Source organism: Quercus suber, unplaced genomic scaffold, assembly GCF_002906115.3.
Source record: "Quercus suber isolate HL8 unplaced genomic scaffold, Cork oak 2.0 scaffold_53, whole genome shotgun sequence".
Taxonomy (NCBI): Eukaryota; Viridiplantae; Streptophyta; class Magnoliopsida; order Fagales; family Fagaceae; genus Quercus; species Quercus suber.
The window spans coordinates 1,341,732-1,352,783 of NW_027069518.1; the positions used below are offsets into that span (position 1 = coordinate 1,341,732).

An 11,052-nucleotide genomic window follows, 5' to 3' on the forward strand; every position below is an offset into this window, starting at 1 on the left:
TCTTCTATTGCTTAAAACAAAAAACAAACATAGCCGATTTATTTTCAACAGAAAATACATTATATGTTGCTTTTTCTCAATTTCTAGAACTTTAGATTCACTCTAATTCTTCTTGATTGATGGAACCTGAGAAGCACAAATTAATCCAAACTTTATCACTGGAATTGCCTCCTGTGCTGGAAAATTACACCGGAGCCTCCCAGCAACACAATTTTCCACCTTACCTTCTTCCAATGCCTCTCTGACCATGTCACAAAGCAACGCCACATCATCCTCCATATACTCCACAGGTCTCTTCCTTCTTGTCACCTCCAAAGCTAATACCCCAAAGGGCCCAAACCCATACACATTTCATTTCTTAGTGATAAGCAAACTCAGGAGCCATGTACCCAACCAAGAGCAGTCTAGATTTTGCTGCTCAAAACACAACTGTCTAACATTGGCAATAGCCTTGCGAGGCTCAAGTCTCCTACTTTTGGCTCACTTGAGCTATCTATTAGAACATTTGTTGATTTTAGATTGTAATGAATAATGTTCATTCGGTGCAAATGACCAACCTTTTGCCATCCCAAGAACAACGTGGAATCTCTCTCACCAAGAGAGGTAGTTTCCATTGTGTCCATCGTGGAGATGCTTATACAAACTCCCACTAATTTTTTTTTTCTCTTTTCTTTTTCTTTTTTTAATACAGGATAGAAATTCTATTATAGTCTAATATAAATGTATATGTATATGAAACTCCATTCTAAAAACTTGAACTCCAACCCTTACCATTCATATTCTACAAGTACTTATACTTATGGAGTAACCATCGCACCAATAATGTGTGGTGGTTTATGTGCTTAAATAGAGATTAGATGTGGGCTGGTCTCCTTTGACTTTTTTTTCTTTTACTTTTCAAAAATATACTATCTTAATATAGAGGACAAAACAAAAACAAAAGTTATACATTAGTACCTGGGGCGGCATTGATTTTCAATTTTTCTAATTTTTCCTTTTTGAATAAGAGGGATCGGGCTAGAAACCTATAAGTCTATAACGATCTATTATTATATTAGATTATTACCATTTAACTAAAAAATAAATCGGAAACATACTTGTAAAATATTTCGTATTGTATACTATTTATCAAAATACACGTTTTTCAATTATATATTCTGCTTTCATATTCAACATTAACATTTTTATATTTTTATTGTCTTGTTGAATAATATCTTTGATGTATATATTATAAGTCATTTATAATCTGGACAATTAGATCTTAATGCCAATTAAATATATATGTTAAAGTGAAACAGAGATGTGTTTTAGTCATATACATAAATATATGATGATTTTGATTAATAAAATTTAAAACCATTTTCAAATTTAATCATATGAAAAATAAACCATATGCATTTTTTTTTTTACTTCACTTCAAATTATAACCAAAAATTGAAGTCAAATTTACTTAAAACATTGATTTACTTTAAAAAAAAAATAATAATCTTTAGGTTGGGTTTTTGACAATAACTTACAAAATTATATTACAATACTATTAGTGTGCTACTAATTAATCTTATATATATTACTTTGATATAGAATTTTTTAATTTAAATTTCTATCATACACCGAGATATTTTTATATAAATCAATTTTTTATTTATTTTATATGGCGTGTTAAATATAGTTTTTAAACCTTTGAAGTCAATCAAAACTATATATGACTTTCTTCATGTTTATTACAAAGTTATTTTTATTAAAATCAAAGAATTTGGTAATTTGCTCGATTTTTCTTCCTATCAATTACATTATATTTACAAGTTCTTTGGTCTGGGTTGAAATCTTAAGAGAATTTTCGGATATTCTCATATTTGATTGCAAATTGCTTAAGAGAATCCAAATGTGTGAGGGCATTTAGAGTCCTGACAAATCTCACTCTTGTGAAAAATGTGGATTCTCATTTTAAAATAATTTAGGTATCCACATTCTCATAACTTAGTAAAGTTTTTTTGAAATTTACAATAACACCCCTTGTTTAATGCCATCTAATTAAGTAAAATATAGCATTGTTATAATGAAGTGCTTATATTATGTAAGAAAATTATTAGTTTATATTGCATTATTTATACAAGATTTACGTTGTATATTAAACAGATGTGTACAACATTGTACACATTTGCATAAAAGTGTATAATATTATATATTATCCATGCAAATGCGTACAATTTACATGAACAGTAAATGTAAACCAGTAACTGTGATATTATGTATTCGATTTTTAAAAAACTAATACATATGGTTATGGTCACCTTCAGAGTTGATTGTTGATTGTTGACTTTGAATTTTTTTTTTTAAGTCTTTCAAGAAAATAAAATTTTGATTGACAAGAAATGATATCCGAATTATAAACCCTAAAAAAAGATTTTGAAATAATTATTTGTGAATCTGGTATCTTCAATAATCTTATCAATCAAACCAAACATGACATAATTACTTTCCCAAACATTTTAGTGTTTCCGAAAAGTATCACATTTTACTGAATTTAGATGTGGAAAGTATAGATTAGTACTATTTGATTGCAAACTTGATGTAGGACACAATTTACAATTTAATTATTGTAATTTATTATTTTTGGTATTTTTATGTAAAAAAACGTTATTTTAGGTTTAGGTGATTTATTTCCTTATTTTTAGGTGCATTTAATGCTTTTTAGGTCAAATTTGGCTCCTGTTATGGTTAGATATCAATTAGGAGTTATTTTAGATTATATTTTATTGTCTGTCAAATTTTAAGGAGTCCTTAAATAGGCCCTTAAGTCTGTAAACGTTTTTCATAGTTTATTATCAATAAAAATTCAGACTTGTATCTATTTTGTTCCCTGGTGGATTCCAGACCTATCACCTTGTGGATTTAAGGAACCCCTCGTGAATTCGAGGTTTACTACCCAGGAACTAACAGTTTAGCTTCTGTCCATCAAAGAGAGCATTGTGTGTACTTCTCTCCAGGCTTTTGCGACATCAGTTGGTATCAGAGCCTTGACTTACCCTGGTCTGATTGCTAATCGACGAGGCGGTAACCACTACCATAACAACGATGAATAACTTAGCGAGTATTATGTGACATACAACAAGTACTCACAAATATCTATGTTAGGATGGCGCCGTTGAACAATGGAAACAATAGGGATAACTGCAGCGGAGACATAACTCATGGGCAATCTATTGGTAAGCAAATTTCATATAAACCTTATAAGAGAATTGCAAGTTTTAATGGTTATTTTTAAAAGAAGATTTTCTTGATTGGTTACTTGATCTAGAGGATTTATTTGATTATAAGAATATTTGTTATGAGAGAAAAGTTGGATTTGCTTTGTATAAACTTAGTAAGTATGCCTTATGTTGGTGGGAACAAGTACAATCTGATAGAATCCAACAAGGTAAAAACAATATTCAATCATGGCCAAGGATGAAAAAGATGCTTGCTATCAAATTTTATCTTTTGGATTGTGAAGAAATCTTGTCGTGTACAATACAAGATTATTATTGGCCAAGAAGTTCATACTTGAATTATTTTGAAGAGCCAAATATTTCACCATTAAAGGAAGAATTACATGTTAAAGAAAAAATCGTTCTTGAAGAATATGGAGAAGTCAAAGAAGAAAATATAGAGATTTTTGAGGAAATTAATGAAGGCCTTGTTATAGAAGAAGAAGAACTAGAAATCAAGATTGTGGAAGAGATTAATGAAAACCCCATTATAGAGAAAGATCTTGAGGTTGAGATGGTAGAGACCATTAAAAAAGAAATTATAGAGGAAGTTGTCAACAATCTCGATGAAATCAAGTTAGATGAATGCAACATTCAAACTCCTATTATTTTATTGGGAGACACCGAAACAAAGTTTATTGATTTTATTGGGGTGGAAAGATTTTATTTGATCATTGACTCTTATTTGGTGAATATTGTCAATTACATGAACATCAAGGGAGAAGAAGTTCAAGTTGCCCATTTAATGACTTTCAAGTTTGGCAAGAAGACAAAGAAGATGAAGTATTCAAAGTATTTGTTCTCTTGGCGTGGGAGATTTCAAATTTCAAAGATGAACTCGAGGACGAGTTTGTTTCAAGTGGAGAGGTCTGATGTAGGACACAATTTACTATTTAATTATTGTAATTTATTATTTTTGGTATTTTTATGTAAAAAACATTATTTTAGGTTTAGGTGATTTATTTTCTTGTTTTTAGGTGCATTTAATGCTTTTTAGGTCAAATTTGGCTCATATTATAGTTAGGAATCAATCAGGAGTTATTTTAGATTATATTTTATTGTTTGTCAAGTTTTAAGGAGCCCTTAAATAGACCCCTAAGTCTGTAAACGTTTTTCATAGTTTATTATCAATAAAAATTCAGACTTGTGTCTCTTTTGTTCCTTGGTGGATTCCAGACTTATCACCTTGTGAATTTAATAAACCCCTCGTGGATTCAAGATTTACTACCAGAAACTAACAGTTTAGTTTCTGTCCATTAAAAAGAGCATTGTGTGTACTTTTCTCCAAGTTTCCGCGATATCAAAACTGCATTAAGGTCCTTTGGGGTGGGGGAAGAGGATAAGGACATTTCAAGTCACACAAAAAATCACATTAATATTTGCCACATATCTCAAAAACCCTATAGCTCTAAAGTCGCCAAGGTTGGTGACTTGGTGTGGAGGATAGTACAGACTTTAACAAAAAGTAAGCTAATACTATGGAAAGGAATTTGCCTTCCCTCGAAGTTCTAGCTTCCTTTGGTAGTTGAACACATAATCGAGCCTAGCTCTCCCTCATCCAATACAGCATATACTATATGCCATTATTGCTCGATGACAATGAGTCAAATTTTTTTTGGCCATAAATCCCATCAATCATTCAGTGTTTTTTTTTTTTTTTTTTTAAGAGAGTTTGGCGGCTCGAGTGGAAGAAGATAGAGATATATAGTTTTTTTTTTTTTTTTTTCCTTAACAGTTAATCCGTAAAAATTTTCAAGGGCATCAAACTAGCATGATTCAGTTTTGTTCATCATATATAATTCCAAACCATTTTTCCAAAACTAATAATGTAACAATTGACATATCAAACGGCTATAATAGACCCAAATACGATTTTTCTTCATACCATTCCAATGGTTATAATCAAACCCTGGAAATTTCATCATTGTTAGGGAGTTAGAGTCTAAGGCAGGACCTAGATTCTGCCTAGTTAAAAGTCACTAGTGTCTAGGGCTTGGTCTTGCTAAAAGGGCTAAGAGACGTATAAAGCCTAACTTCTAAAATCTAGTAAGAAAAATAAACCAAAAATAATGGGTCAAGCTTAAATGCTTAAACAAATTGCAAGCTAGCTAATTAATAAATTAAAAAATCCCATTAAACCCACCAAAGTTGACGAGTTAGCCGAATTGCTTTGACAGACAGTCAACTACATCACGTAGTTTTCCGTGCCTTGCTGCTCAAACTTATTTCTTTTTTCAACAGAGTCTGGTAGCGAAAAGAGATAAGAAAGTTCAGACAGAATATAAAACAACAACAACAACAAAAACAACAATAACAACAACCACGGAGAACATGCATGATTTGGAGTTTGCTCTCCGTTCAGTCATTTCAAACATGCACTGGGCCCCACCTTTTTTTTTCCTGACCATTCACAAGTGCTCTCTCTCTCATATATTGAGGAGCTGCATGCTGTCTCTCTCTTTATCTGAGTTGAGATTTGTGATTCCACCGAGTCCAACTCGGTCCCAATTAACCGAGTCTTTATACCAGCATGGACTTTGTAACCAAATTGACCCCCAAGTTTGTGCTATCTTCCATACACTTCCTTTAGTATAATACAACAATATGTCATATATCAATGTACTGACAAGTGACTTCAGTGGTTCCCAGTGAATTGGCTCAAACCCATAGCTGAACTCATTGAAGCAAACTTAGCCAATTCCTGTGCTAAGAATGGTCTTTGTGATTCTCTCCCTCCCATGCCAAGAAAATCCCTAGTTAGACTATTTTCAATTGCATTCGAGCCTGGATGATTATTTAATGCAACTGGGTCGCTTTGCTTTCCACTTGTTTGCATCATAAGCTGATCAAAACTGTTTGTTGAAGTTGTTAATGAGCTTAAATTTGAACTTCCAAGCATTCCATCAACACTCCCACTTGCTGTGAAATTCTCTGCTGCTTGCTGCTTTGAATTTTGAAGGGCTTGGTGCAGCTCATTTCGGTTTTGGTTGAGAGTGTTGAAGCTTGTTGTTGTGTTTGAAGAAGAAGAGCTCATGACTCCGAAGCTATTGCCAAAGATTGATGATGGGTTGCTCGTTGTAGAGCCCATCTGAGCTGCCTTTTGCAAAAGTGCAGTGGCTGACATTGGCATAGATGGCTTTGATTGCTTCTTTTGGGTATCAGAGTAAAGAGAGGATTGGGTTTCAACCAAATTTCCTTTGTTCCCTTCCTCTTTCATTTCGTGAGGTATTGCTGATAAAGACAGACTTGCATTTGTTGAGGTTGAAACACTCTTATCAAACCCTTGAAACTGCTGATTATTAAAGTTTCCAAAATTAGGCATAGAAGATGAACCAAAGAGATTACCAGACACTGCTTGCACCATTTCAGGAAAAGCTGTAGAACTTGATGATGCGTAGAGATGAGAATTAGCCATCATGTCAGTGGGATTAAGCTGAGAATTTGCATGGTTAAGCCACAATGACAATCTGGGCTTTTGCTGATCTACACCAAGAGAGTTACCATTAATAGCCATGCCACTAAGCTCTGGTCGAAAACCTGGGCCAAATTGGGAAGCTCCAAGTGGCAAACCAGGTTGAGGATTAATCACAGTCTCATTCATTGAATCATTTCCGAAATTCAGATTATTAGCGGCTGCAAGCGAAGTAAGCCTAGCACTCTCATCAGCTAAAGCATCACAAAAGGCTCTGTGGGTAATGAAGCTATCTTTCCTGTTTAAATCAAAACAAAATAAATAACAAAACCCCATTCATTTCCTAATCACATGGTCGCATTTAATTCCCACCCAAACCCACAAAACCCTCAACGTGAGTGAGCATTAATTGCTACTACAACGTATCAAAGATTCAGAGAAACAAAGAACAAGAACATGGTAGTAAAGAATAGAATATATACCTGGAAAAAAGGGTTCCACAGTCACACTTGTACTCTCGAGTTCCACAAGTCTTAGAATGAGCTTTCCAGTCAGATTGGACTGCGTATTTCTTTGAACACTTCTCGCACTTCCATTTCTTCTCGCCGTGTTTCCTGCTAAAATGTTTCTTTATCCCAGTGAGGTCTCCGAGAGCTCTGGACGGGTCATGGTGGACACAAGTCTTTTCTGGACAAATATAGACCTTTTTTCGGACCTCTTTGTTGGTCCTTTGCCTCAGCTTCCATGGAAGATTGTGACCCCTTCGATGAAGCTGCAGATTCTGATCTCTTTGGAACCCTTTATTGCATATTTCACAGACGAATCGGTTTGTCGCCATGAGAGTCTTGGGTGAAAGAGCAATAACCTCAGCATCTGGATCTGTCAAGAAAAAATAAGCTAAGTATTCAAAAAAAAAAATCTAAAAAAGAAAAGAGAAAAAAGGGTATAGAAGTATGTTTTACCTGGTGTTCCTGGTAGATTTCTCTTCTTCTTGGCAGCTGGATTAGGGTTAGGGTTTGTGTTCTGTACTTCTTGACCAAACCCTCCAATTGAAGACGCAACTGAAAAAGAGTCACCGGACATCATTTTTGGCTTTGAACTGAAAAGTGGTTGGCTTGGGTTTGGTGGTGAAATTAGTTCAACTAGCTTTCAAAAGGGTTAAGAGCTAGCATACAAACAAACAAGAAAGCAGCGGTTTTTTTTCACTACAACTAGCTAGCTAAATACAAGAACAAAAGCAGATAAAAATCTTTGGTAATATTCAAATCTTTGACACTCCTCTGATTCTGCCAAAAGACAAGAAAAACCCAACTCCAGCTTGAATCTAAGCAAACAAAAAAAGGAAAGAAAAAAAAAAATACTAGAGCTTCGGACTCTTTCTAACAGAGATCTGGTTTGCTTTGTTTGTTTGATTTCAGAGAGAAAACACCAAAAACCATGATGACTAGGGAGAATATTTCTTCTTATATTCTATTTTCTTTCTCTATCTTTGCAGTCTTAGTCTTACCCCTAGTCGCTCTTTTATCTTTGCTCGTATCCTAAAAGTCGGTCAGCCATAGATTTATATGGGCCACCACTCTCTCTCTCTCTCATCACACGCACACGCAGATTACTGTGTTAGAATTGTGTGTAAAGGCAGAGAGCTAGCTTGCAAGTTGCTACCAGAATGTGTAGGATTGTGTGTCTTTTTGTAGCTTTTTGAACTCATACTCCAATTATTATGATTATAAAATTACACCCTCGAACATATATTACATTAAGTATTGAAAAGGTTACAATTATATACGTATTATATAAATATATAATAATAATAGTAAAAGAAAGCAAACTGTGAGAAGTTGTGCGTATAAAAAAGGTTTATGGGATGGGATAGTTTTTACTAGCATGAGATTTTGAAACCAAAAAGCGTGAATGAAAAAGGTTCCAGCCTTTATGGCCCTTGATCAGGTATGAAATGATTAAGCCATAATTAAAGTTAGACCCAATTTAGCTACTAGCATGAATCAGAGGTTCCACAGAGAGAGAGAGAGAGATAGCAGAAAACACAGTGAGTGAGAGAAAAAAGAAGAGGCTGAGTTACGTTTCACGAGGCAGTTTGATAGGACCGTCCGTGATACCTCTGTCNAATGGGCAAACCAGGTTGAGGATTAATCACAGTCTCATTCATTGAATCATTTCCGAAATTCAGATTATTAGCGGCTGCAAGCGAAGTAAGCCTAGCACTCTCATCAGCTAAAGCATCACAAAAGGCTCTGTGGGTAATGAAGCTATCTTTCCTGTTTAAATCAAAACAAAATAAATAACAAAACCCCATTCATTTCCTAATCACATGGTCGCATTTAATTCCCACCCAAACCCACAAAACCCTCAACGTGAGTGAGCATTAATTGCTACTACAACGTATCAAAGATTCAGAGAAACAAAGAACAAGAACATGGTAGTAAAGAATAGAATATATACCTGGAAAAAAGGGTTCCACAGTCACACTTGTACTCTCGAGTTCCACAAGTCTTAGAATGAGCTTTCCAGTCAGATTGGACTGCGTATTTCTTTGAACACTTCTCGCACTTCCATTTCTTCTCGCCGTGTTTCCTGCTAAAATGTTTCTTTATCCCAGTGAGGTCTCCGAGAGCTCTGGACGGGTCATGGTGGACACAAGTCTTTTCTGGACAAATATAGACCTTTTTTCGGACCTCTTTGTTGGTCCTTTGCCTCAGCTTCCATGGAAGATTGTGACCCCTTCGATGAAGCTGCAGATTCTGATCTCTTTGGAACCCTTTATTGCATATTTCACAGACGAATCGGTTTGTCGCCATGAGAGTCTTGGGTGAAAGAGCAATAACCTCAGCATCTGGATCTGTCAAGAAAAAATAAGCTAAGTATTCAAAAAAAAAAATCTAAAAAAGAAAAGAGAAAAAAGGGTATAGAAGTATGTTTTACCTGGTGTTCCTGGTAGATTTCTCTTCTTCTTGGCAGCTGGATTAGGGTTAGGGTTTGTGTTCTGTACTTCTTGACCAAACCCTCCAATTGAAGACGCAACTGAAAAAGAGTCACCGGACATCATTTTTGGCTTTGAACTGAAAAGTGGTTGGCTTGGGTTTGGTGGTGAAATTAGTTCAACTAGCTTTCAAAAGGGTTAAGAGCTAGCATACAAACAAACAAGAAAGCAGCGGTTTTTTTTCACTACAACTAGCTAGCTAAATACAAGAACAAAAGCAGATAAAAATCTTTGGTAATATTCAAATCTTTGACACTCCTCTGATTCTGCCAAAAGACAAGAAAAACCCAACTCCAGCTTGAATCTAAGCAAACAAAAAAAGGAAAGAAAAAAAAAAATACTAGAGCTTCGGACTCTTTCTAACAGAGATCTGGTTTGCTTTGTTTGTTTGATTTCAGAGAGAAAACACCAAAAACCATGATGACTAGGGAGAATATTTCTTCTTATATTCTATTTTCTTTCTCTATCTTTGCAGTCTTAGTCTTACCCCTAGTCGCTCTTTTATCTTTGCTCGTATCCTAAAAGTCGGTCAGCCATAGATTTATATGGGCCACCACTCTCTCTCTCTCTCATCACACGCACACGCAGATTACTGTGTTAGAATTGTGTGTAAAGGCAGAGAGCTAGCTTGCAAGTTGCTACCAGAATGTGTAGGATTGTGTGTCTTTTTGTAGCTTTTTGAACTCATACTCCAATTATTATGATTATAAAATTACACCCTCGAACATATATTACATTAAGTATTGAAAAGGTTACAATTATATACGTATTATATAAATATATAATAATAATAGTAAAAGAAAGCAAACTGTGAGAAGTTGTGCGTATAAAAAAGGTTTATGGGATGGGATAGTTTTTACTAGCATGAGATTTTGAAACCAAAAAGCGTGAATGAAAAAGGTTCCAGCCTTTATGGCCCTTGATCAGGTATGAAATGATTAAGCCATAATTAAAGTTAGACCCAATTTAGCTACTAGCATGAATCAGAGGTTCCACAGAGAGAGAGAGAGAGATAGCAGAAAACACAGTGAGTGAGAGAAAAAAGAAGAGGCTGAGTTACGTTTCACGAGGCAGTTTGATAGGACCGTCCGTGATACCTCTGTCTCACATGGGACCCAACATTGGCACAGTGGATTCTGCAGCACCATCATCCAGTACCGATAAGAATTGGCAACACGATATTTTTTTCTCTTTTAAATTATTATTATTATTATTATTATTATCAATATAACTATTGTTGCTAATATGATGTTTTGAGTTTAATGTATGATAAGCATAATATTAATGATGAAGTTACAGGAAAGTGATGTTGTTGTTACAAACTTACAATTCGTCAATCTAAAGAGGATTTTTGATAACACAAGGTAGTGATATATATTTCTTCACTTCAATGA

General features: G+C 34.6%; 2 protein-coding genes across 2 annotated transcripts; both read right to left on the reverse strand.

Annotated features, from left to right (window-relative positions):
* Positions 1-5,360: 5,360 nt before the first annotated feature.
* On the reverse strand, positions 5,361-8,265 carry LOC112005520 (zinc finger protein JACKDAW). Its single transcript, XM_024037775.2, has 3 exons — positions 7,623-8,265; positions 7,143-7,539; positions 5,361-6,958 (listed from the first exon to the last, which is right to left on the reverse strand). The coding sequence occupies exons 1-3, from the start codon at positions 7,744-7,746 to the stop codon at positions 5,884-5,886; spliced, it is 1,596 nt and encodes a 531-aa protein (XP_023893543.1). The 5' UTR covers positions 7,747-8,265; the 3' UTR covers positions 5,361-5,883.
* A 478-nt stretch (positions 8,266-8,743) lies between these two features.
* LOC136066974 (zinc finger protein JACKDAW-like) lies at positions 8,744-10,254 on the reverse strand. Its single transcript, XM_065772108.1, has 3 exons — positions 9,601-10,254; positions 9,121-9,517; positions 8,744-8,936 (listed from the first exon to the last, which is right to left on the reverse strand). The coding sequence occupies exons 1-3, from the start codon at positions 9,722-9,724 to the stop codon at positions 8,744-8,746; spliced, it is 714 nt and encodes a 237-aa protein (XP_065628180.1). The 5' UTR covers positions 9,725-10,254.
* Positions 10,255-11,052: the final 798 nt, after the last annotated feature.